Consider the following 26,455-nt stretch of genomic DNA (forward strand, 5'->3'; position numbering starts at 1 on the left):
GATATGGTCGTACAAATTGACAGCGTTGATCGAACAGGAATTCATTCATGAACCGTTCGGACCTTTAATGGCCCCAATCCCAAACTTCAGTAGAAACTAGGCCAAGTGCCAATGATTTACGTGAACGTCTTTTGTAAAACTTTTAACAACGGGATAACATTCTAAGAGAAAGGGGGTGAAAAAAAAGGACCATATTAAGAAAAATTTAATCATTAATACAAGTATAAATAGGTAGGATTGCAAATGCTTATTATTTTTATTATGGTCAGAGATTTACTTGATTAAGGAGCAACCTTGCTGTCCAAACTTTCCCCCAGGTCTCCTTATGTCATGGTGTTCTCCAACTCAAGGTTTTATACTAGTTAGTGGAACAAATGACCGAAATCTATATAATCGACTAAAATCGACTCATTATGTTTGGCTAGCCTTACATACATATCAGTATCAGTCTAGTTCTAAAAGAAAAGCACCCAAGAATCTAGAAAAAATAAGAATGTATTTGAAAAAAGACAATGGTTTTCTATTTCAAAATGCACTATTTGGAATACTTATCCTCGAAAATATTATATCCATGTTCATCGTATTCTTTTCTAGTAACAAAAAACTTGCTTGATCCAGGTTCTTTTGAAAACGCCGCGCCTCCATGCCAAGCATAGGTAATTGGACTGAAATATATAATCGAACTTAAAATGGAATTAATGGCACTATATGGATAATTCCAATTTTTAATATTTCGAATATTTAAAATTAGCACAAAATACAGGGTTCTTCTTTTTCCCCTTTTTCATCCGAAATTAAGGAGAAAAGAGCCGACCTGTTATTTTAACACAATTAGTTCTAAGGACATAATTACTATAACCTCATAATTAGTTGCACGGACATTTCCACTATTCAAGCACTACATATGCGAAAAAAACATGCAACCTAAAATAAAAGTTGTAGCCAGATTTTTCTCACTAGTAAATCACCTCAAAGGTCATTTCTAGTTTCGCTTCCTAATGCAAATGTCCAATTTTTTTACATACTTTAACTCAAAGTTTATTTTATTCCCCCCTCACACTCGACAAAACGAAGGTCTTCACAATTCAGAATACTTGTATCTACTAGAAGCTCAAATATTACTGCCATATTTTTCCAGTAATTCAAAGTCGACAGTATTTTTCCAGAAGCCGAAACGATTAATTTTTTGCCAAATAGCATCGAAGAACTTGATTACTATCATAGGTTCAAAAAGATGTATCACAAAAGTTAGGACTAACGCTGCGCACTGGCAAAGAACATTTTAGCCACCAATAGCAACATTTCTAGAGGCCAATTATACTTACCCCATCCATAAATACACTATAACAAATCCTCTCCAGTCAAAGAGGCAATCAAATTCGGAGAAAATTGCCGAAAATAATTTTTTCCACCTGCTGGAAATATATTATAATTATAATCAAACCCAGCATTATATCATTATTTTCACTTTCTTTCGTTTTTCAAGGACTGGATCAGTTTGGCAACTGAACAACTCATATGTAAATCAGTATAACTACGCTAAAAATACTTGAGTGGCCGTTAAAAAAATATAGATTAACAAGCAATAAAATTAAGACAATGTAACCCTGCAAAAAGATCTCCCAGCTAAATGGCCAAAATACACACAGCATATGAATAATGATGGAACAGGTTCACACAAATAGCGGTTTCAATCAGATTATATTCCTTAAGTTCGTCAAAGTCACGTTATTTTAGGGAACTAAGTTACTTACATATCCTTTATCAAAATTTCACCGCGCACCGATTGATGCAGTCAAATTTCCTCTAACGAAAAAATCGACTACTGCAAGATAAAACACAAATGTTACCCAAACGGTTTTGTATTTTCCGAAATACAGATGGCAGTTTGCAATGCATCATCGCAAAATCTGTTTATCAATGACAATGATATTTAAACGAAAATTCTGAAACTGGGACTGCATCCCACAAACCAATGATTACTGATGATAATTAGTTGCTCGTTACTAGCTTTATTCTAAAATAGCGAATAACAATGAATTAAACCACCTGATATGTAAATTGTAAGTAAAAGGGGCTATCGTCTCAGTTTTTTCTACAAATATAAAGAAACAAGCGAAAAATACAACAAAAACACAGTAACAATAATAAAAGAGGTAACATTATTTGCGAACTATTAATTGTTAAGCAATCGAAAATTATTTATTGTTGAAAAGTCGTCAGGTTGCAAACGCAGAGGCGTTCAATGCCACTTTGTGTACGTTGTGAAGAAGCAGCATAGGTGTCTTGGGCATGTACTCCAGACGGAGGACCTATTTTTGGATCTTATCCCAAAATAGTTATGCTAAATAGCCCACAAGCGGGTGAGATTTCCTTGGTGCAATCGTATTTGCTATTCTCTGAGTTTAGGATTTATTTACAATTTGCATATATCTTGCTTCATCTTTTTAAAGGATAAACTTAGAGAACAAAATATGTACTTCTGCTTGAGAAAAAAAATGCGACAAGATCATTGTCTAATGAAATAATCATCAGCTAAGATACAAAACGTTTTCCTCTCTTTAATTATAGGGGGGGGGGGGATAACTGCTTACCCACATGAGCGTAGCTAGAGATACAGTTTTCTCTCCAAGAAAACTGATTGCCCCCTGAAATAAAATCCTTATAAAACCCCCAGCTGACCAATTCTCTTCTTCAAGAAATACCCCGAGTCATACCCATGTATCCCCCTTTTCAGGAACCTATGACAGTATTTAATTTACATATATTAAAATCGAATGATTATTTACTTACTTTGAAGGAACGACTACACCAACATCCATAATAGACGGTGCCATAAACCTTACATCAGTTTCAACCCGGTCACGGAATCCTGGGATCACACAGTTACCTCCAGTTAATACAATATTTTTGAATAAATGGGAGTGCAATTCAGGAGGGCAACTTTCAATGGTATGAACAATGGCTTCTGATATACCCATTTGAGGAATTCCTAGATCTGAAGGGCGGAATAAAACTTCTGGCACGGTGAATCGTTCATTTGTCAAACGCAGAGTCTAGAAAAATCTACAATTCATTAATTAAGTCATTAGAGTCAAGATCCTAATCAGGTCGAGGGCAATTTGATTTAGGCCCCTTCACGATCAAAAATATGAAAAAAATCACATAAAAATGTGCACTTATGGTTATTTAAGGACTGAAAAGGACCCGTTTCATGGTTAACCCGCCTTCGAACCAAGATACTGGGTACGGGCCTGACTGTTTCGTAGGAGTAAAAATATTCGATTTCTAAACATGATAATCTGTATAAGAAATAAATTTCATTTATCTTCATGGACAGATAATCTTTCAACCAATATTAAGCGATAGCCTCACTTTTGAACATTTTAAACAGTAATTGACAATGCTTTTAAGTCAACTTCACTGTCTGAATATTTTCAGACAATTGGAGTTAGGAGCATTCATGGGGTATTTTTGCTTATTCCTTCACCCCCTCTTCAATTGAAAAATCGGAAATTGTGGCCAATATATGGACCTTTCTCTTGCTTTGTTTTTACCACCCTCCCTCCCGTAAGCAAAAAGGCATGCCCCTGGTGCACCTGTATGCTCTATCATTTTTGAATTTTTATCTTATATTGCTTATCCTGATTCCTTTCATGGTGAAAAAAACAACGACAGTAGGGTTAAACCTTTTACCCAACTTCATAAATTCCTTAAAGATCATCTAGTCAAACATCTTACATTCATAAAAGCCAAATACAAAACAAAGAAAACTACAGAAAAGACCAAGTATAGGGAGAACAAGGGTTAAAAGAACAATTTGAGATATCAGTACTTAAGTGAACAAAGCATAGAAAACCGTAGATTTCGAGATATAACCTCCCGAAGTTAAATGCCCCAAATTCAAAACTTCCAATTTTGGATATAATCCTGGAGAGCAATGAGCAACTGTACATAGAAAATTGGAGATAGAAGAATTAAATTGAAACATGTCAGCAAGAAGTAGCTTTCGACATGTCAGCTACATAAATTGAATAACTAAACCTGAATCCCTCCATTTTGGATATAATTCTAAAGATCGGTGAACGATTGTCCAACGACTTTGTAACCAGAGATACTATAACAGGTATAGTAATTATATATAAAATGAGCCTATTTTAAACAGAGAAAGCAAATACATACTCTCGATACCAATGTGAAACAACATTTTTGAAGCCCCAGATCAGTCACCCTATCAAAGCGCAAATCCACTCTGCTTCGGTAGCTAACTTTACGCTACACTCGCCAGAGGCAATGTCCACAACCAAGAACCAGCTGATAAAGTTCGATGCGATTAAAAAAAAATCGGGGGGGGGGGGGAGTACGAAAAGCTTCAAAAAAACACAACAAATTTGTTTATATTCACTTTTGTTACGTTTTTACGAGCCGGACAAACATTTTGGGGGGAGGGCGTGAAACTCCCTAGCCCCCTGGATACAGTATTGATTGACAGTGACATCATGGTGTTACCTCCTGTTTTTAATTTTATTTCTATTGTAATTAACCAAAGAATGCCGACCGATTCATTCATTCTCATGGACAACTGTACCACTTTCATAGAAAGATCTATGTTTGCAACCGTATGTTAACACCTTCCCCCTCGTCTTGTAGAAATTTTGGCCAAAAAGAAACAATTTAATGCGGCACAGAAAATTAAAATCATTAGAACTCAGGTCTGGGTTGTAGGGGGTCAAATGGTCCCCATTTACAACCAACACGAAGTTGCTTTATTGATACTTCACTTTTTCTCTATAGGCTTCAAAAACTTGAAAAAGGATATCCTCTGATGTGGTATCTTACAGACCCCCCCCCCCAAAAAAAAGACGAATCACTAATTGTAAAGCAAACAGCGAATTTTTAAATTGTTTATTCATTTAAGATACTCATCAGATAACGTACAGATAATAGTTAATCTCAATACGATTGTAAAAATGTCCCGAATGAGTTGACAAAATATCCGGGAATAACCATAATCTAGATAAAACTGCAGAGTAAAATTTGAAAACAAAAACTTACTTTCTGGACAAGCCTCATACAATAACAGGTATGTTAATTATTTAAAAATAAGCATATGAACAGGCACAACAATACAGCTTCACTGATCAAAATTATTCAATATATATTACAAAAATAGCCCTTTTCAGAAATTTACATAAGATTTAATATCCAAGTGCGTGTTTAATGCCCTGTTACTGCTTCTAAGCTGTGCTTGCTCAAAGTCAAAATAAAAACTACTTCAAGGACATAAATTCCGTTTTTCAAATTTTCAGTTTATCAACAAAACCTATTTGTTCCATGTTTTTGTTGGTTGTGTAGAGAAACAAAATATTTGGGGTAGAAAAGGGGAAGAGGGGTGATTTATTGGGGTTTAGAAAGTTTATTAGCATAAGAAATTCTTGAAGATTGATCCGTGTGGGTATGGCGCAACGAGACAAGTTTTTGGAATAGTTATGCTTTTTTATTTAATTTTTTGTGTATATATATATATTCAGTTTGCCATGGCCCAGTTGGGTTTTATTTAACAAATAAACATCATAGCATATCTAAAAAAAATTAGCCTATTACATAACTTTTGAGTCTTCATATTTTTACATATCTTACTGGCATTAAGTCATTTCAATTAGCAAAATATGTATATGAGCCAACACTCTGTTGTGTGTTTGTGTGTGTGTGTGCACGTGTTTGTGTTAGGGGTCAGCACATTTTCTGTTTGTTTTTCTGTTTTTTCTGCCGTTTTCTGTTCTGTTGTTTGGAGAAAACGGAAAAACAGAGAACAGTTTTTTCAGTACCGTTTCTGTTTCTGTTCCGTTTACTTTTACCGTTTTTGCCGTTTCTGTTTTTCTTCATTTCTTATGTTTTGGTTACGAAAAGCATCATAGCACATCCTAGCAATTGCGACACTTGAATTCGCAGCGGATTTACGAACTTGTCATCTGTTTCTAAGCGTTCCGAAGAAATTATTTGCCACTAAGAAAATTAATTCAACATTAAAGCAGTCTTATCATACATCTTTGAAAACATGTACATAGAATTAAACACTTCCTTGACATTGTGAAAAAAGTTGAAAATTCTGGTTACAAAAGCACAAAATTAGCTGTGTGTATAAAAATTTATTCCCTTTTTTCAAAAAAATTTATTTTATTGAATATTTGGTTAGAAATTTATTCGCTCTTCTGAAAATATCTGACTTTTTTTCGCTTTTTTGACATGATAGTCATGTTGATGGGTTACATTATTATTTTGTTATAATCGCAGAATGTGTTCTGTAAAAATTTGTAATGATTTGTATTCACTTCAAATTAAAGATTTGCATCGACAAGCTTCCAATTTCAATATCTGAAAAGCCAGAAATAAAGACTCTAATTTATTGCCTCTCAGCTCGTACTGTTGCAAGACATCTAGTTACAGCAAAGAACGGGAAGTTCAAGCAGGTCAAAGACAACTCTAGAAAGTCCGAGAAGCGAATTTAACCCTAGAATGCTGATCTCTATGAACAGGGTGTAGCTTTATAGGTATTACCGCTCATTACGTAATGAGAAGTACTGACGGCAAGCTCACTTTGGTGCATAGAATCCTTGGCTTAAAGATACTATAAATTACTTACACTAGCACCAACATTGTCCGTACAATCCGCAGTAGCCTCTAGAAGTTCAGAATTTTACGGAAAGACTACTTTATAACGACTGATTCAGGAGCTAATATAGTAAAGGCTCTCAGAGACTGTGACATTAAGTGAAGTTCATGCTTTGCGCAAAACCTGCATAATGGGGTGCCTAATGCCTTTAAGCTACGGAAATGCAGAAACCAGACAGATTTAGTGAGCGGTCTCCAGCTAAATGACTTGGGATGCAGTTCAGAATCTGACAATAACGTAGATACTGCTGAACAAGATGACTTTCCCGACCTGATCGTACGATGTTGATATTGAAGAAATTGGACATACTGACTGCAGTAATAATGATGACAATAGCTCGTAATTAAATGATTCAGACCCGACAGCGATAGTGAGAACTCAGTATCCAGAAAAAGAGGCGTCTATAGTGAAGTATTGAGGCTGGGAGCAGCACTGGTAAAAAAAAAAAAAAAAAAAACGAAATCTTATTAGAATCCTGAAAGTATCTTCTAAATCCCACGGTCTTATTGAACCTATCTGCAAGACATAAGATCTTAATCTATCCATCACAAAGGACATGAATGTTCAATAGAAGAGCACCCTCACCATGATAGAAATGTCATGTGTCCGGAAAAAGTCACTGCGCGAGTTCTTCAACCGAAACTCTCGTGAACCTAATATCAAAGAGTTCAAACTTCACAGAAATGAGTGGTCGTGGAAGCTCTCATTGAGGTTCTTCGCCCGTTCAAACAGGCAAAGGTAATAGCTAGTGGGTATAACTTTGTTTCGGCAAGCAAAACTGTGCTGGTGATTAAATAAAATTACTTGTTTTGTCAGACTCCGGATGCTAGTACTATGGCTGAGTGAGTCAATGGCCGGAAGGAATTATTAGCTGTTCAGCTCAGGAGATATTTTTCGGCCAGTCCTAGATTTGATACTCTACTCTTTACAGGAGCTGGCTTTTTGGACCTTGCAATTTACGAAGAAATGAGCGACATAGACGGAGATTGGGCTCGTCAGTCAATCTCCTCACTTCTCCAGCAGTTTATTCCCGAGCAGAAAAGTACAGAAGAACTCAATAAAATCCAGTTGACGTCGCTCTTGCCAAGGCAGGGCCTAACCAAAATGCGTCACCGACTCCAAATCAAGAAGACATCTTGTTTGCTAAGTCTCTCGATACGACGGGGCTTCAGATTCAAGTCAAAATACTAACCAAACAAGCACTTCCCACGTAGCAGCAAAAATTATCCCGGCATATGAGGAGATAGTTCCAGTCTTCTTAAGCGACAGAAGAAGATCAGGAAAAAAAAATCTTGACCCGTTAGAATTTTGGAATAACTACTTCTACATTTACCCCTAATTAAGTGAAATTGCATGTATGCATCCCGTCGTACCAGCCTTCAACTTCAATACCCAGTGAGAGTGCATTGGGTATATTACGCGAAAGCAGTGCTCCGAATGAATGCAAAGTCGCTTAAACTTCGAATATTTTTAAGTGGTAAATTTGAATTTATGTAGTCCTTTTGTATATTTTTGTATGTTTGTTCTTTTTTATTAATCTATATTGGTAAATGCTCACTTTACTCTCATAAACCTAAAAACTGGTAAAAACAGAAATATCTGTTAAAACGGCCGTTTTTTTTTATATAAAAGAAGGTCGTTTCTGTTTTTCGGGAAAAAAACGGAAAAACAGAGACAGATTTCCGTTTTTTTCTCTGTTTCTGCTCCTTTTTTAATTACTATTTTTTTACCGTTTCTATTTTGGCCAACAACAGATACGGTACCGGCCCCCTAGTGTGTGTTTATACATTAGAACACATGCACTTAAAATATTACTAGATGAAGGCTTTAACAGAATCGATTCAGAAAAAAAATAATAGCCTAATTCATACCTGCTCACCCTCTATTGATTCCTCAGTTTTTTCCTTTATCTTCCCACGTTTAAGAGTCGTGAAGTCTGGCAAAACATAGTCTAAAGCTATTGTATTTTCCTCGCCTCTCTTTTTGGCAATTTCATAATCTTTGGCAAGATTTTGTGATACAAAGCAAATATCCTCTTTTATTTGATTTACCACGTATGTCTCATCCATGACGTTAAGTTGCCTGGTAAATACAAAAAATCAAAGAGAAAATAAAAGTAAACAAGTGAGAAGAAAGAATGTAAGGATACCTAAAAACAGGTAGAATGAGTTAGATACCCCTTCAGAATTTCCTTTTAAAAATCAAGTGTAAATCCATAGAGATCTTCGCATTTTCCCATTACGTAAATATTATCACACATAATATATATATATATATATATATATATATATATATATATATATATATATATATATATATATATATATATATATATATATATATATGTATATATATATATATATATATATATATATATATATATATATATATATATATATATATATATATATATATAATATATATATATATATATTGCAGGCTTGTATATATTTAGTTTTTCAATTACGTATTATCATAACAATTGTATTATTCTTTATTTTTCAGTCACGAGGTGTCAAATCATTAATTTCAATTGCCATAAGAAATTCTGTCGTGAATTCAATCCTTTGCCCCTGTTAATCGATCAAAGAATCTTCCATTTTATAAAATTTGTTTTCTTCTGCGACTCGTTGTGATTCTCATTATTGCTTCTCTTCTAACCGCAGATTTAATTCACCATTCGATGTGATAATACCTGTCGCTTTTCTTTTAACCGCAGGCTTCGTTGTCAATTATTTTCATTTGAGATTCTTTGTGATGCTTTTGGTGTCACATGTCTTCTAGCCGCAGATCTCGTTTGCGCTTCATTTTCGTGCACCATTATCTCAGACATTTTTCCATGCCTTTTCCTTTAGCTGTTCGGATTCATTCAAAATAATTTGTAATTTTGCATGACGCCATAGATACACAACAAAACTCCTTTCAAAGCTTTTCCCTCGTCGTTTAATTGTATTGTTATATAGTTCAATAGTAAACGGGAATGTTCCAATCCCTATGCCCTCTGAAATGTCTAAATTATGCATTGGCATAATCATCATTTTATTATTTAGTTTAAAAACAGAGTAGCAAATCATCAATTCTAGTTGAATTAGGAAATTCTGACCTGCATTCAAGTCCCCCTTCCTGTATATACTTTACAGACTCTAAAATAACACGTTTCTTATTCCATTGTAATTTCTGACATATCTAAATTACACAATAGCATAATTATCATATTATTCTTTAGGTTTAAGTTACATTTTCGTTTGCAATTCAATGCGATTTTTGCTGTTTCTTGTTCCATGCCTTTGTCCTTAGCTGTTCAGAGTCATTCGTCATCTTGTGTAATTTTGCACGTGTCATAGATACTAAAAACCAATTCCTCCTTCCTGGTTATTTTTCAGAGACTCACACACTCTAACCGAACAAGTTACTTCATTCCATTATAATTTTGCTTTGTTGATTTCGTTGTGCAATATTTTAGTTTGCAATTCAATGTGATTTTTGCTGTTTTTGTTCCATATTCTAAGTCATTTGTCATCTTGTGTAATTTCGAACGTGTCATAGATACTAGAAACCGATTCCTCTTTCCTGTTTATCCTTCACTGACTCACGCACGCTAAACTAACACATTCCTTCATTCCATTGTAATTTAGCTTTATCTTCTAACCGCAGGTTTTGTTATGCAACATTTTCGTTTGCAATTCAATGTGATCTTTGCTGTTTCTTGTTCCTTGACTTTTTCCTTAGCTGTTCGGAGTCATTTGTCATCTTTTGTAATTTTGCATGCGTCATAAATGCTGAAAACGATACGGGAAAAATGATGTAATTTTTGCTCTTTGAATGTACATAAATATGACGTACTCACATGCTTTGTTTTCTGGCATGAATTCAATTCCTCTTTCCAGTTTACCTTTCACAGACACCAAAATAGTTTAATTCAAGGGTGGTTGAGATGTCTAATAAAACACATGCATATACACATAACACATTTACACAATATAAACGACACCGTAACACAAACATTTGCTGCTGTAGCTTACCTTCGGGGCAAGTCTTTAATGGAAATTGCAAAGTTGAAGTCTGCAGGAAAGACAAGCGAAGCTGATGTCAACAACAGCTGATAATCCCTTCGGATTGTTGCCTCACCAACACAAGCAGCTTCAACAATATCCTCCATTGAGCATGGATTCTCGGATGCCTGACACACCATGTAAATAGCAGCTGCAGCAACAAAGACCGACGGTCGTCCGGGCACAATATCTAATTCTACTGCTTTGTCCACAATGTGTTTTGCAGCTTGCGGAACCGAGTAGGGTAAAGCTAGATCGTTACAAAGCCGTGCTATAAAGTCCCCGGTAGTAATCAAATTGGTATTGGTCTGTAGACAATCTTGAATAAACCTGAATTCTCTGCTAATTCGTTTTCTAGTACCGTCTGAAGAAGCACATATTTCTTTAAATGTCCTTGGGACTCCTTCTTGTCGACAGGCAACGTATACACAAGCCGAAACAATGGCATCGATGACGCTACTGGGTTTCTTTTCTGCTACTGGTTTTCCATGATAAACCTCTTTGAAAATGCCATTAGCTCGATTCACAATATTCAACGGTAAATTCATTTTATCAGCCATTGCTGAAATCTCTCTCACAGCTTTCATCAATGCTTGATCAGAGCTCCTCATCTGACGTCTGTTATTATATCTTGCGTTTCCCAACTCATCAAACGAGCCGGAACCAGTCGGTCTAATCATTGTGGACATATCACCACTTCCGAAAAGAGCAATCTCCGGATCATCAACACAAGATGGATCTGCACCACTTTTGTCATTGCTGAAAGGTCTCCATTTAGTCCCGACATCAACAGCTCTATCTCCCACAACCAGGCTACAATCTGAGCATGAAGTATCACCTACGTCAGAATCTTCAATCAAATCTGCTGATGAGTGATTAGGACAAGTAATAATATCGGGCAGAATGAATCTATCTGTCATTTCAATAGTTGTTTCAATGTTTGTTTAACTTTCAATTCAGAGATTTGATAGGCTTATGAATCCTTATATATTGGTTGAATGACGTCATCATGACAATACAAAAGAGATATTCAGTGTAATTTTATTGTTGTTTCAAGTTTTTATGTGACGTCATTAAATTATTTTATATTGGTACATAGCGTCATACCATTAAACTTATGGATCCTCTTATATTGGTACATAACTTCATGACAAATGACGCAATCTAATTATTTTGTATATGAAAAACGATTTAAACAGTTTTTGTCAAAAACCTACATGTTGGGGGAATTTTGGTGTGGTATTAAAGCAGTAACATCGTAATTGCATACACTGATCAAATTTAGATATTAGAAAAGCATAAAACAAGGAATCTAATGGTACTGCTTTTAATTTATTAGCATGTTTTCTTCAAGTCAGTCCAATTACTAGCATTTACCATTATATATTCCAAAGGAAGTTAAATGTTTTTTATTGTGTTTTATAGTTGATAGAGTCTATAGATTCTAGTGCTGAGTTTCTCAGATTCACTTATCTACTCATTTAATAGCTAGCTTCTGTTCATTTTGGACATTTTTTAAGCAAGTTATTAATTTTTGGGCAAACTACGTATAATTGAATAGAATAGACTCACCCAACAGAAAGCATCTCAGAAAAAATAAAGCCATAACCCAGAACAAAAAAAGGAACTAAGCTTTAGATAGGTTAGTTGTAACAAGCATGGCTGAGTAGCACTGTTGGTGAATGTAAGACGGTTTGCAGACCAAAGTAATGTTTATAAACAGTGGACTGATTGCTCAAAATAACAAACCAAACTAACTTATTGGATAGATTCTAAGCTCCCCCTCCAATATCTTCAACCTTAAAAAATGACAGTGTTTGATATCTCCTTTATATTGAAATTACTTGAAAAATTCCTTTTTACCTACTGGATGAGATATAAAGACGAAATATAAAAAGCAAACCGCATGAAAAATACAGATATTCTGGGGTGTCACAAAGTGGAGGGGGACACCCGCCCCCCTTTAAGGTTTTCAGCCAGTCCCTAAGAAAATTTTGACTACTTTCAGCCAGTCAGTAAAAACAATTCTAGCAGCTAAATCTTTGTTTATTAGGTAAATGGGCTGACAGAAATAAATAATGAAAAATCAATGAAAAAGGATCAGTCTCATTTGGTAAGAAAAAAGAAGTAATTTTAATAGGAATATCATCGAACTCAACCTGTAAAAATGACCAGCAAGTCCGTAAAATCTCCCTCCCTAAACCTTTCGGCTGATGTCGAACGTTTCGACTCGTCTGAAGGCAGCTATTGGACAAGCGGTTAAAACTTTGATATTTGTCATGGCAAGGGAGTTACTCCTTGGCAGGCTCCTCATTTGAAAGCAGCACCTCAAAAGGTGTTATGTGACGCATAATATATTTCACAGGGGACTAGGGGTCTATGAAGGATGATTAGTTCTTACACGTAGGATAGGGCGCATACAACTTTGATATCAAAAACTACATTTCCTAAATATGTACATAAACCCTATCTATTTACTGCCAACTATTTCAGGTAAAGGTCTCTGTCTCGACTCTTTGTTTGACATAAAGCCTTTGCTTTTCACAATTTAAGATGATCTTAAACAGAAAACTTCAGTTGGCATGAAGTTCCCCTGCTTCAAGATCTTGATTCTAGACAAACTAGGGATCTAGTTTGGTACCAAGAAGTAGACAACTTCCATGTTTTTACTCCTTGGTCAATAGAGCAGAAATGTGGCAATTTAAAAAAAAAAAATAATTAAAATCACATCTTTTTCATTAGAGAGATAAAAAATATAACTGAGCAACATGCTCAAAATCTCTCAACTTTTGCTCATAAAGTACTCCCATTTTTACCCTAAGAGGCAGAAAATAAAATCATTTGTTAGGAATGGAAAAAAACTCAAGGTTGAAAATAATCAATGAGAGTTACAGTTAAAGTCTTTCATATATTCCTAAAAAGAGGAAAGGAGTCAAATAATTTTTTTATTTAGGTGAAATTTTTTTTTTTTTTCTAAAACCCAGTCTTTACTGGGTCCTAAAATATAAGTGCTAAATCCAAGCCCTTTTACTGTATGTCAATTTATTAGTCTTAGGACGTCGTGAGTTTTAGTACTTAAAAGATCGATAATAATAATTAAATAAACTGAATCCAATTGAATGGTTGTGTCGAGATATGCTAACTTCATTTGGAATAAGTTATAGATGCATATTTTTTATACAACACATACAAGAACAAGAACTATTCTAGCTAATTAAAAATAATTAGCAATTAGGAATGTTAAAGCGGCATAAAGGTTAGTAAAGTTTATCACGAAAATAAAATGCTTAAGGTCCCAGCGTATAACCACGAGGATAATTCCTTGTTAAGGGTAAGGGGTTCATAGTTTAGCCAAACTAATGGTTGCAAAACCAGTAGATCTGGACCCATGATACCTGTATGATATAGTATCTTTTAAGTGATTTGTTAACAGCTTTCCACCAACATCTACTCTCATGGTTTTACTTTTCACTGGTTTTCCATGTACATGGGGAATAATATGGGTGAAACTATAGCCACTATCGACGACTAGACAGCAAGCTTCACCAGGATGTTCTTTCATATATTTGTGACATGAGAGAGTGCCAGCTGAAAACAAATTTAATTTTTAGATACGACTGCAATAAGAATCCTTGAGGGAATAAAAAATTTTGAACCATGTCGTAAAAAGAATAAAAATGGGAAAGGCCAACAATTACTCAGCCCAACCTTCAAAACAAACATTAAAATACGGTTATACATAGTGTGATAGGCTCTTGAACATCATCTCTTATGGTTTTACTTTTCACTGATTTTCAGTAGCATCAATTCACGAAAATGTGGGAGGAGGGGCAAATGTATTTCTAAAGTCTACGGAGGGGGCTATTTTATTTTTTAACGAAAATGCCGAAAAGAGTGTATTTTGAATAAAAATGCAAAAAAGGTATTTATCAAAATCTAGGAGGGAGGCAAATGCATCTCCTGCCACCCTCAGACTTGGGTCCACTGCTGGTTTTCCATGTACATGAGCGATAATATGAGTGGAAAACAGCCAGAATCAAAGAGAAGACAGCAAGCTTCACCAGGAAGTTCTTACATATATTTGTGATAAGAGAGGGTGCCAACTGAAACATTCAAGTTTCAGTATCCTACTGTAACGAGTGTCGAGTATTACCTAGTCGAGTTAATTTCTGATCTATCTTGCAGGACATTCAATACAAATAAATATTTTTAGAATACTTTTGTTATTCCGCGCCCATTTTGTTGTTCATTTTCCCATTTAATTTTTCCTCTTAAAAGAAATTGTATATATATATATATATATATATATATATATATATATATATATATATATATATATATATATATATATATATATATATATATATATATATATATATATATATATATATATATATATATATATATATATATATATATATATATATATATATATATATATATATATATATATATATATATATATATATATATATATATATATATATATATATATATATATATATATATATATATATATATATATATATATATATATATATATATATATATATATATATATATATATATATATATATATATATATATATATATATATATATATATATATATATATATATATATATATATATATATATATATATATATATATATATATATATATATATATGTATATTAGTACCGGACCCCCCAGTTTTTTGCTCTTTAGGCAATTTTAGGTCATTTTATACTGCTGTCTTTTCAAAAATGTTGGATTATTGAAGCTTTCTCGATTTCTAACAACGATTTCTGCTAAGCTTCAAACTTGTGGTTTTCTTTTTTAAGGTTTCTGAATTGTTGCAATCGCTTGTCAAAATATCGAATCATCATTTGTAATAATTGCAGATTTTCGGTTTTTGGGCCTTCCTACTGACATTATATAGCTGGTTGCGTTCAAGCCTGTAAGCTTAATAACGTAGCGAGCGGGTTTTATCTAAAAAAAAAAAAAAAAAAAATTAAAAATTTTAAGTAATTTTTATATTTTTAATTAAACAATTAGAATTTTTATTTAGGCACCGTAAAAATTTTTGCATTTTAAATAATAGCTTTAGCGATTCATAACTTAAATTAATTTTTTTTTTCAACTTCTTTTCATGTCTTAAAAAGACACTGCTTATACTACTAAGAAAAGAAAATCGATAATGATGTTTTCCTAACAACGATATGTACTAAGCTTGAAACTTTTGGTTTTCTTTTTTAAGGTTTTTGAATTGTTGTAATCCCTTGTTAAAATATCGAATCATTATTTGTAATAATTGCAAATTTTCGGTTTTTGGGCCTTCCTACTGACATTATATAACTGGTTGCGTTCAAGCCTGTAAGCTTAATCACGTAGCGAGCGGGTTTTAACTAAAAAAAACAAAAAAAATTAAAAATTTTCAGTAATTTTTATAGTTTTAATTAAACCATTAGAATTTTTATTTAGGCACCGTAAACATTTTTGCAGTTTAAATAATAGCTTTAGCGATTCAGAACTTAACTTAATTTTTTTTTTCAACTTCTTTTAATGTCTTAAAAATACACTGCTTATACTACTAAGAAAAGAAAATCGATAATGATGTTTTCCTAACAACGATTTCTACTAAGCTTCAAACGTTTGGTTTTCTTTTTTAAGGTGTCCAATTGTAGTAATTCCTTGTCAATATATATACAAATATTTTTGCAATTACCAGTTTTTTGCTCTTTACGCAATTTAATGTCTTTTTATACTGAGGCTATTCAAAGATATTGGATTATTACCACAAGTCTGGATTCTAACAAAGATTTCCACTAAGCTTCAAACTTTTTTTTTTAAGGTTTTTGAATTGTTGTAATCCCTTGTCAAAATATATGCAAATAATTTTTCATTTGCCAGTTTTTTGTTCTTTAAGCAATTTAATATAAACTTCTCCATACATGAAAATCCTCAATTTTTCCACATAAGCGTGACAAATGTCATGACGTCATTGCAACTTCTACTACATGACGTAATTTGTAAAAACCAAAATCGAGGCTCTTAACGAATTTTCTCAAACTTCTGACATATCTAGATCGTTTTTTAAGGCCAGAATATACCAGAATGCCAATTTTCCCGAAAAATTATGGAGCCGTTTTCGAGAAAAAATACATACATACATAAACACATACACCGGGAAAGAGGTGATACTCTTGGTGGTAGCCCGTACCGTGATAATATAGGAAGATCAACATATAACACACATAAAGACTACTACAGGATGGATTTCAGTGAATCACAGAGAATTACTCCAGAGACACCATTCAATCTTGCAGCTGATCAAATTATAAACACAAATTAGCGTACGCAGGCCATACGCGAGAAAACGTGGTCAAGTTGGTGTCTTGGAATGTTCAAGGACTAAGGAATAAGAAAAGTGAAGTGGAACTTGAAATAACAAAATTTGATTTTGTTGCGTTAGTAGAGTCATGGTACAGTGGTGATGAAGTGCCATCTTTTCGCGGTTTCATAACCGCACATGTTGCCCGTTCTGTGTCAAGTAACTCCCGGCATTACGATGGTATCTTAGTGCTTTTAAAGAATAATTATTTTTTGTCTTTTAATAAGCTGAAAAGTGAATCAGAAAACCTTGTTTTGGATTAGATTGGTATGTCACTCAGGTCTGAAATTGTTGGTTTGTGCAGCTTATGTCCCACCGCAATCTAGCTCATATACTGCAGAGGACACATGGTCTATATTAGAAAAAAAAGCTACAATTTTTTGTAGGAAATTTATGTCATATAAAATATTGCTGGTAAGGGGCTTTAACGCATATACAGCTGATTTGGTTGAGTTGTCTGTTGTTGAAATACCGCCTGTGTATTACGTTTTTCCCAAAATTTATAGAATCACCAGAAAGAGCATGGATGATAAAAGAAAAGCTCATGTTTGGGGTAGAAAACTCCTTGCACTTTATTCGGAGGTTGGAGTTTAGACTGGAAATGGGTGGTTTGGGGTGGATATGTCAATGTGAGATCATACTTACATTTCGCGGCTGAGGCCTAGTGTTATTGATTATGTTCTGGTTGGCCTTCGTTCGAATGTGTAATCACCGAATGTTGGAGTTTTGTCTATTTAGTTGTCTAACCACCTACTGATACAGTTAGGCTTAGGCCTTGAGTGTAGAACTATTGAATTGAGTTCTTTTCAGCTCAAGTTTACTACACCAAATAGACAACGAAAGAGAGAGTGGTGTGACAATGAGTGGAATACAATAAGCGTTGTATTTAGTAAAGAGCAGGTTTGTCAGAGACGAGAGCAGCTAAGGTTAAAGAGGGGTTTTAGTCATGCATTAGAAGATAATTTTAATACGTAATTGCTAGATCTTTCAGCGCCAGTATTGAGTTTAACAAAACCAGTTACTGTAAGTTTTTGTGATCTTTATTGCTCGAGTACTAAAATTTGTTTGCAGAGGCTCTAAATAGGGTAAAGCAAGCTAGAAATGAGGTTCGGAAAGCAGCGCTATTGGTTGAGCTTTGCGATGTTAAGAGATGCCATAAAAGGTTAATAAAGTAAAGAAAAGAGATTTTAATACAAGCCAAATTGACCAAATGGTCCGGTTTTACCTAGAGAATAATATAAAGGAATTTTGAAGAAGGCTAAATCAAACATAAGGAGAAGCGCCATAGTGAATCCCGGATCGAAAAAAATGGCCACAACATTTCGCAAGTAAAGAAGAAGGAGATCCTAGTAAGTGGCGTAATGAAGTATTTGGAAATATTTCGAAGGAATATAATTACAGTATGAGAGAGGAATATTATTTGTTAACAGAGGAGGTAGATATTGAGGAGGCTGCACACGTGTTAGGAAAATTCGGTGGAGAAACAACTCGTGCAATAGATAAAGTTCTGACTCGTGTGTATAAAAAGTTTTCAAATTTGTTTAAGTAAATTTTGATACTGCCGTCTTGAGGCGTGCTTTCAACAGGAATGCAGTTTTAAGGATGGACGTTGTCTTTAATTTTACAGTTACCTCAAAAAGGGGATCCGAGGGTGCATTACAGTTATAGGCCTGCAGATCTGGTACCATGTTTAAGTAACTTTTTAGAGAAATTGATTGATAATAGGCTAGCTAATTGGTTAAAGATGAATTAGATAATTCATGAGGAACCAGCTGAATTCAGGGAAGGATATAGCACAGCTGACACGGGTGTTCTACTTAAGGCGTAGATAAAACAATATAGTAGAGGTAAGATTAACTCATTGATAGCTTTTGCCGATTTTGAGAGAACATTCGATAGTGTTGATAGAATTTTGTTGTGCGTAGAATTGTTGAGGATAGGACTGCCCGTATTTTTGTTCGACTAGTGTGTGATATGTATAGGCTAACAAGAGGAATTGTTGAGGTAGCAGGGAAAGGGTTTTCGGATTTATTTAGTTGCGAGGTAGGAGTTAAACAGTTTAGCACCTTGTTACCGAGGCTATTTTGTTTATATATTAATGATATTGTTGAGTTTTTTGAGGAAAAATGGGCGCCAACAGTGAGTTTAGGAAATTTAGCTTGTCTCTGTTGTTATTGGCCGATGATGCGGCGCCGATAGTTAGAAGCACCGAAGATTTGCAAATATTGTTGAACATATTAGATGTTTATTTGGAAAAAAAGAAAATGAGATTAAATATCCAAAAGACTGAAATTGTAGTTTCAGTCAATTAGTCAATCCCCGCAATTAGAAATGGTTCAATTACAATATTATAAAAAATTGGTTAGGGTACATGCTACAACTCATACACAGGCTCTTAAGGGAGATCTAGGTTTGTTTTCGGTGCATAAAGAAAAGCGTTACTACAAGTTGTAAAATTTTGGCTGAAAATTATCCAACTACCAGATGAGAGGGTCATGAAAGCCGCATATTTTGAATTATTGCAGCAAGGTAGAAAAAGATCGTGGCCGTTCCATGTTAAAGCCCTCCTTGATAAAGCCGGACTTTCACGCGTTTGGAATGAAGATCTTGGTCCAACAGGTGATCCAGAGGAAATTTATCGGAAGGTGAAACACGTTAATGAGGATCAAGAGATCCAACTGTGGCATGAACAGATTCAAAAATCTGAAACCTTGCGCCAATATTCTAAGACAAAAGAGTCTTTTGGATTAGAATATCATTTTAAGCTGAATTTGCCACCGGAAAACTTGCGTCTGTGGTTCCAGGTCCGAGTGAATGGTTTGCCCTTAAAAAGTAGATTAAAAGTATTTTAAAGAAATGCTCAGGGCCCGAGATCATGTTATACTTGCTCTTTATGTGGTATGGAGGAAGGAGGAAAAGGAGGTATGGAAGAAAATCTGCTCCATTTTTTGATGGTGTGTCAAGGGCTTTCAGGTTTGAGATTGAAGTATTTAGGTGATGGGGAAGCGTTTTTTCCTAGGATTCTTAAGTATTCATCCCGGGAGATGATTATAACAGTCATTTGATTTATAACAGAGGGTTTAAAAAGATGTAAATAATGGGTTTAAGGTTTTTGTTTGTTGTTAGTAGTTATACCATTTATTTAAGCGTATGCTGGCTGTTGTCTTATATAATCATTGTGATGTGTGTATATGGCCTAGTGGCTGAATAGATTATCTATCTTTCTATCTATATTATATTATATATATATATATATATATATATATATATATATATATATATATATATATATATATATATATATATATATATATATATATATATATATTTCGGTGGAACTAAATCATTTGAAATTTCATTTCAGTGATTTATCTAAAACAAAGTGATATATAGGTCCAAAAAAAAGAGTTTAGAAAACGCATCAGAAATTTGTTTATGTGCATTTTGTTTACTTTTTTACGAGTCAAAAAGATTTTTGGGGGGAGGGGGGTTCAAATCCAGTAGCCCCCCTCCCCTGGTTACAGTCTTGAATTTAAGTATTAGTGCTAAACTTGATAAACCCTTATTTAAATTTGTTTTTCTTTCCATGTCGCACAGTCCTCTAACGTTTGAAAAATTAATACTTCGAAATTAAATCACTACATCTGAAAGATCCCAAAATAAACTAATATAGGCAAGTGGAATCCACAAGAAAGTTGAAGGAATGGAGTACCATGACAATTCATGCTATGTATCAAGATTCTCCCTCATGAGAGCGATCAAAGCCATTCAAAAGATTAAGAACAAAATGACATAAAATGAAGGGCTACAATGGAGATTAAAAAGGCAGTTATGCAAAAAAGAACGCAGCGGACATCCTGATTGCTCTCATTTACTAGGCTTCACGCAGCAACTGTACTGGAAAGCGAATGAAGAGCCTAGAAAGAGAAACGAACTTAAGCACAGGCTATATGTATTTCAAATTCCTCCAATAAGCAGGAATTTACTTACCGCCTGATAGATAAACTTACTTTTGAAACATAAACTCCAAACTCTTATAAAACCATAACCTGAATAAAACCATATTCATTCAGTGCATCCTATAAATATTGCAAGTTTATATTTCTTGCCTTTTTGTAGCTTTATTTTCATAAGCTGTAGGTTCATTCGTATTGGTTATTTTTTCCGTAAAACTTCTCATAGTGAGATAGTTGTTTCAATTATCGTTGGGATAATACCTCAAACCATATTACTTAACATTACTGACATCTAGTATTCAAGCTGAAATAATTAAACACGGCAAAACCCAATTTTTTAGTATTTAATAGCTTAGCATGGTATCTTGTCAAAGTTGGTCTCTAGCTCCAAATCATGACTTCATTCATCCCACCCAAACTATGAAATACACTTGAAAAACGGACATAAATTTAATAAAACCAACAACTTATTTCACAAGAAAGTGAACGGCTATACTAAATTTAAAATGAACAGTAAATACTCCAAAAATCTGAGTGGGGCTGTTGCATCCACCCTCAACTCTTTACCTTTACTGCTATACTACATCTTACACTTTCCTGACAGGTTACTTTGCATATAAGAAGCATAGTCTGCTAACAATTGGTAGTCCTTTATCCACCTAATGTGTTTCTGAAAGTTTGAACTCAAAATTGTACTAATCCCATTTTTACTGAAACCTAATAGTTAAAAAAATACCCCTACACACAGTCTTAATTAGCAATTGATTAAACAAAAAGTTTTGCAGAGGGAAGTAGAGAGCAGTTGAATGTCTGTAGAACAGGTTCAAATAAACCAACACGTGATATTTCTCTAAATTTGTAAAATTCTAAAAAAAAAATATTAGCGCTTTAGTGAAAACACAAAATCGGTACAAAAAGACGGGGTTAAGAGAAGAAAGGCTCTTAACCAGCCTTTAGAAAATAAAAGACTAAGTTTCAAGGCTCTCAATAGACTTTTATCATCCTGGAAATAAATAAATTTTAGAATAGAATTCTAATTATCTTAAAACCTTGAGTAACCTCAGTTTTCAGTAAAGCGCTAGTTCTTCAAAATTCTACAAATATAGCAGAATATTACGAGTCGGTTTATTTGAAACAATTTTTCAGATATATGTTGCACAGAATTCGGGCCAATTGTCCATTTGAAGTTTCAACTTCGTTCTTAACTTTCATCAGGATAACTTATTTTTTCTTTAAATTACTTTTTGTTCGTTTTTAGGTTCTCAGAATATAACCCCTAAACCTTACAAAGATCCTTGTGTTAAGGTGATGAAACTAATAAAGTTTTATTAAATAGGGCATTCAACATAGATTTTACTTTGCTCTTAAACTTTCCCAAAAAAAATCTACAATTTCCATGTGGTCTAGGGTGTATATTCTCCTCTCTATCTTTGAGGAGTTGAAGATAAAAAAGATTCAATTGTTTATAAAACATTTTCTTATATGAATATATAGAGATTTTAGAAAACTGAAGGACGTTAAAAGAATTTTAGATATGTAGTTAATATAATTTAGACAAATTCATGATACTGCTAATGCAGTTTTTCTACTGAAATGCCTCAAAGAATTATGAACGTCTAATAAGAAGGTATAATTTAGTTATTTTTGCTTCTTTTACTCCAACATTTTAGGACAACTCAGCTCGTATGGCAAAAACAAAAAAAAACAAAGGGAAACTGGAAGTGAGCAAAAAAAGCCAAGGCTTGGTAACTACAAGAGCCATTCAATAAGTAACTAGACAAACCGCTGTAGCCCGAAACCTAGTTCTTTAATGAATATTATAATTTCAGTTTTTAAAGCTGCCCAGTATTTCTGAAGATTGACGAACCAGCAACAATCGGAATTGCAGTAATATGCTAAAAAAAACGTTAGTCTTACTTCAATACCAATCGTGCCCAAATGTGGCACTGCTAACCCATTAAACACTTCAAAAAATAGTGCTGGAAACCCTTCCACATCCTCTTACAACCGTAATCTTATCCCATTGGACTTTGCTTTGCTTAAACCTCTTATAGAGGTTCTAAGCGGGAAACATTTTCGATTCAATGAAGAAATTGGATGCAAGGGACAAAAATGGTTTCAAGATTAACCCGAAAAATTCTATGGCAAAGGCATTCAAAAATTAGAAACCCGATGGGACAAGTGCATAAATGCTGCTGGGGATTATGTATAAAATTAGCCTAAGTTCTGTGTCGATGAAATTAACCGTTTACTTGAATTCCAATGAATATAAAAAACTATCTTATTTTATCTTTGCACTTCAAATTCAATTCAAATTTTCACCCTAAATTTCAAGCTCTAAATTTCAAATTTTCAGGCTCTTGTTTGAATTACTATATCTTTCTATTCGTAATAGGCTTTTATTATTAGGATTAACCAAAACTAAGGAGATGTGAAGTGGAGACCATTGATAAAATTGCCCAGGATCTGGAAGATACAGCTAGATGGCATAATAGTAAAATAATGTACTGGTATATTAATAAACTGACAGGGAGCAGTTAATCTGGACTTGTCTGTACTGACAAGTCTAGAAAATAGAAGAAAAGCCTCCGAAACCACTTTCAGTTTCAGGTATCTTCAATAGAATTAGAGAAGCATATCGTTCATGTCAACCCCACTCACAGAACGATTTTACTAAGCGATACAATGGGGGTGGAAAACAACTGTGCGTCGTTTTTATTTTGAGTCCTATCTTTCAAAACTGTCAGTAGGAAAAAAATATGAATGATGATGCGATGTAAATTACTCTGCTGTCATATAATTTAGCTGTCATACAATCTCATCATCTAATTCATCTCTACAGTCAAAATTTCCCGCCTCGTTTTCATACGCTGGTGGTCGCTTTCTAGGGTACAACCTTTCACTCCATTTGGTCGAATCGTCCCAACTGGAAGGACTCCCAAGAGCAGAAACTTTTGAACCTACGCCACACCTGGGTAGAAATTGTCAAAAATAACTTGAAGCTCTGATGACGAAGTACACCTTTGGCAAGACGTAAGACGACATCGGCTCCTTGGCCTAATTTAGTATTTTCCACTATACGTTTTCCGGTGTACACTTCAAGACAGTATGTGATTCCACTTGATCCAACTCGGCTAAATACTTTAATCCTTGTAAGTGTGGCTTGGAGGCTTTGAATGGATTAGGATGGAGGAGGAGCGTGCGTAGCTGTGTTGACTTCAGGCGGCTTGGTGAGTTGTTAGTAATAGTAGTAGTAGATGCCGAGTGTACTCAATCACTAAAGCCCATCATTGGGCCTACCTTTTTGTATTTTCAAGCAATATCCCTATACATGTTGTTCTCCCTGTTTATTCTCACTAACAGGTATTTTTATCCCCAATGCTACCACCTCTCTGCTCCTCTGCAAAAGATTTTAAAACTTCTTACCAAGAAAGGCATACGAATTCACCCTTCCACTCGAAACAGCATACTATCGGAACACCTAAAGCATAGTAGGTACCCCCTGCTAAGGCTTTTTTGAAAGTATTATTAATACGGCATCCACAGCAATCAAAATTATAGTCATCTTCCAAATAAAGGTACCACTGCCGACGAGATTCAATTATGATGCCAGTTGTCATTACTGGCCACGAATGGATTAAGAATATATTGCCATTTGACCCAGCTAGTTATTGGGCATTTTAAATCAAGAATTATTTGTTAAAATAAGAGAAATAACTACAGCACCAAGCTAGGCGAAAAACAAAGAAAAAACTACAAGAATCGGTAAACCCCATTCTCTGGAAAAGAAATCGCAAAAACGACAAAATTACCCCACCCTTGGTTTTGAAAATACATTTGCCCCTCCCCCACTACATTTTCATGAATTGGTACCCCTGAAAGACGAGCTGTTTTTCACGATTTTCATTGTAAACTGAATTATAAATCTTTGAATGATTACAATAAAATAATTTTCTACAAAATTATTTTATTTTGCTAATTTATTTTGAATTATTATATTTTACTAGTCAAAATGAGAGCCTAGGCACATTTACGTCTTATATACATGTATAGATTGTCAGTGTATGGCAAAATACAAAGTATAAGTTGAACAAATTTTCATTACGGTTGAAATTTAAATCTAGAAATGGATGACTTACGGTTAGTCTTGTATAGAGCTTCACATTCTAAATCTTCAAAGAACACTTCAGCAAGACCTTCTTGAATTGGTTGAAAATTGAAATAGGGCTCAGTTAAAACTACCTTTTGGTTAGCAAAATCAAAGTTCAGCTCTTCTTTACCATAAATGTAGTCCCATATAGTTTTCTGAATGTCCCAATTAACCAGATATCCCTGGAAAGAATTTATCCCTTCAATTTAATTTAAGGATAAAAATCCTATTTTAGGATCAAAGTATTCGTTCAGCTTGAAATGACCGTAAAATACCGAAAAAGTCAAATAAAATGAATGACAAGTCATGGAGCAAAAATGTCATGACAGCAAAAACCTGTTCCTGAGAAAAACAGAAATTAAAGCTAAATAATAAATTCCTGAATATCAGATATTTTGAGACTGAGATAAGAATTCTAGAAGAGTGAGGGGCTTTGACTCTTTAATGTGTTTACTTTTTATGCTCGCATTTCTATAAAAAATAAAGAAGGAGGAAATTTTAAAGACAATGAATTGCGGAAGAAGACTTATTGAATATTTAAATCATATGTAACAGCTGTCGTCGGCGAAACAAAAATGTAGAACAAGCATAAAATTTAACCTACAATGAAAAAAAAAATGGAGAAATTAAAAATAAAATTCTTGTTTTTTTGGCAGCTATCCATGTGAGCTATTTCTCTAAAAGGGAGCATGATCTTTATAATTGTTAACTCAAATTTGTTGAATCTTTCTCAAATAGGGAGGAAGGAAATGGGTTTCTTATGGTAGAAATTTGCCTTTCCCTGTTTGTAGGCATGAGTTAACCTAAAGGTGGACTCAAGTCTAATCCTTAGGACGATGGTCTTTCTAAGCAGAGGAATTAAGGGGATCAAAACACATAAGCAAATGTTTTGGGCCATTTCATTCAATTTTTCTGGAGTGTAATCTCACTTCAGAAAAACTAAAATTTTTAGTGATTGACCACTAAAAAGTGATCAATCTCACTTGTTGCTCAACCCGAAGACCCTATAGTGAGACAGAGGGTGGTCAAAGCTATAAATAAAAGTGATCTCACTAATCTTAAATTGGTCTTGCTTGTTAGATATTATGGTGCTTTAATTAAAAAGAAAATCTCTAAAAAACAAAATGTAACCATACAAACGAATAGTTTCTGAGATAAAGGTAAGTTCTGTCCTGAAATTTTTATGGAAATGGGCGAGTTGCCAACAAAAATGGACAAATTTAAGCTTAATAATAAAAAAAAATTATCTA

The 26,455-nt window shown here is 34.0% G+C and overlaps 1 protein-coding gene and 1 pseudogene across 1 annotated transcript in view; both read right to left on the reverse strand.

Annotated features, from left to right (window-relative positions):
- Positions 1–485: 485 nt before the first annotated feature.
- Positions 486–26,455, reverse strand: part of Arp6 (Actin-related protein 6) — a 67,027-nt gene continuing 41,057 nt past the window's right edge. Inside the window, exons 3-7 of the mRNA XM_089102000.1 lie at positions 25,195–25,387; positions 14,121–14,313; positions 8,545–8,755; positions 2,794–3,056; positions 486–665 (exon numbers count right to left, since the gene is read on the reverse strand). Coding sequence (XP_088958126.1) covers positions 536–665; positions 2,794–3,056; positions 8,545–8,755; positions 14,121–14,313; positions 25,195–25,387 — 990 coding nt within the window. The 3' untranslated portion in view covers positions 486–535. The remainder of the gene's footprint in view (positions 666–2,793; positions 3,057–8,544; positions 8,756–14,120; positions 14,314–25,194; positions 25,388–26,455) is intronic.
- LOC148942884 (transcription initiation factor IIB pseudogene) lies at positions 10,386–14,114 on the reverse strand (annotated as a pseudogene).

Source organism: Artemia sp. Qi Xiang Cuo, chromosome 16 (genome assembly GCF_049724085.1).
Source record: "Artemia sp. Qi Xiang Cuo chromosome 16, ASM4972408v1, whole genome shotgun sequence".
In the NCBI taxonomy this organism is placed as follows: Eukaryota; Metazoa; Arthropoda; class Branchiopoda; order Anostraca; family Artemiidae; genus Artemia; species Artemia sp. Qi Xiang Cuo.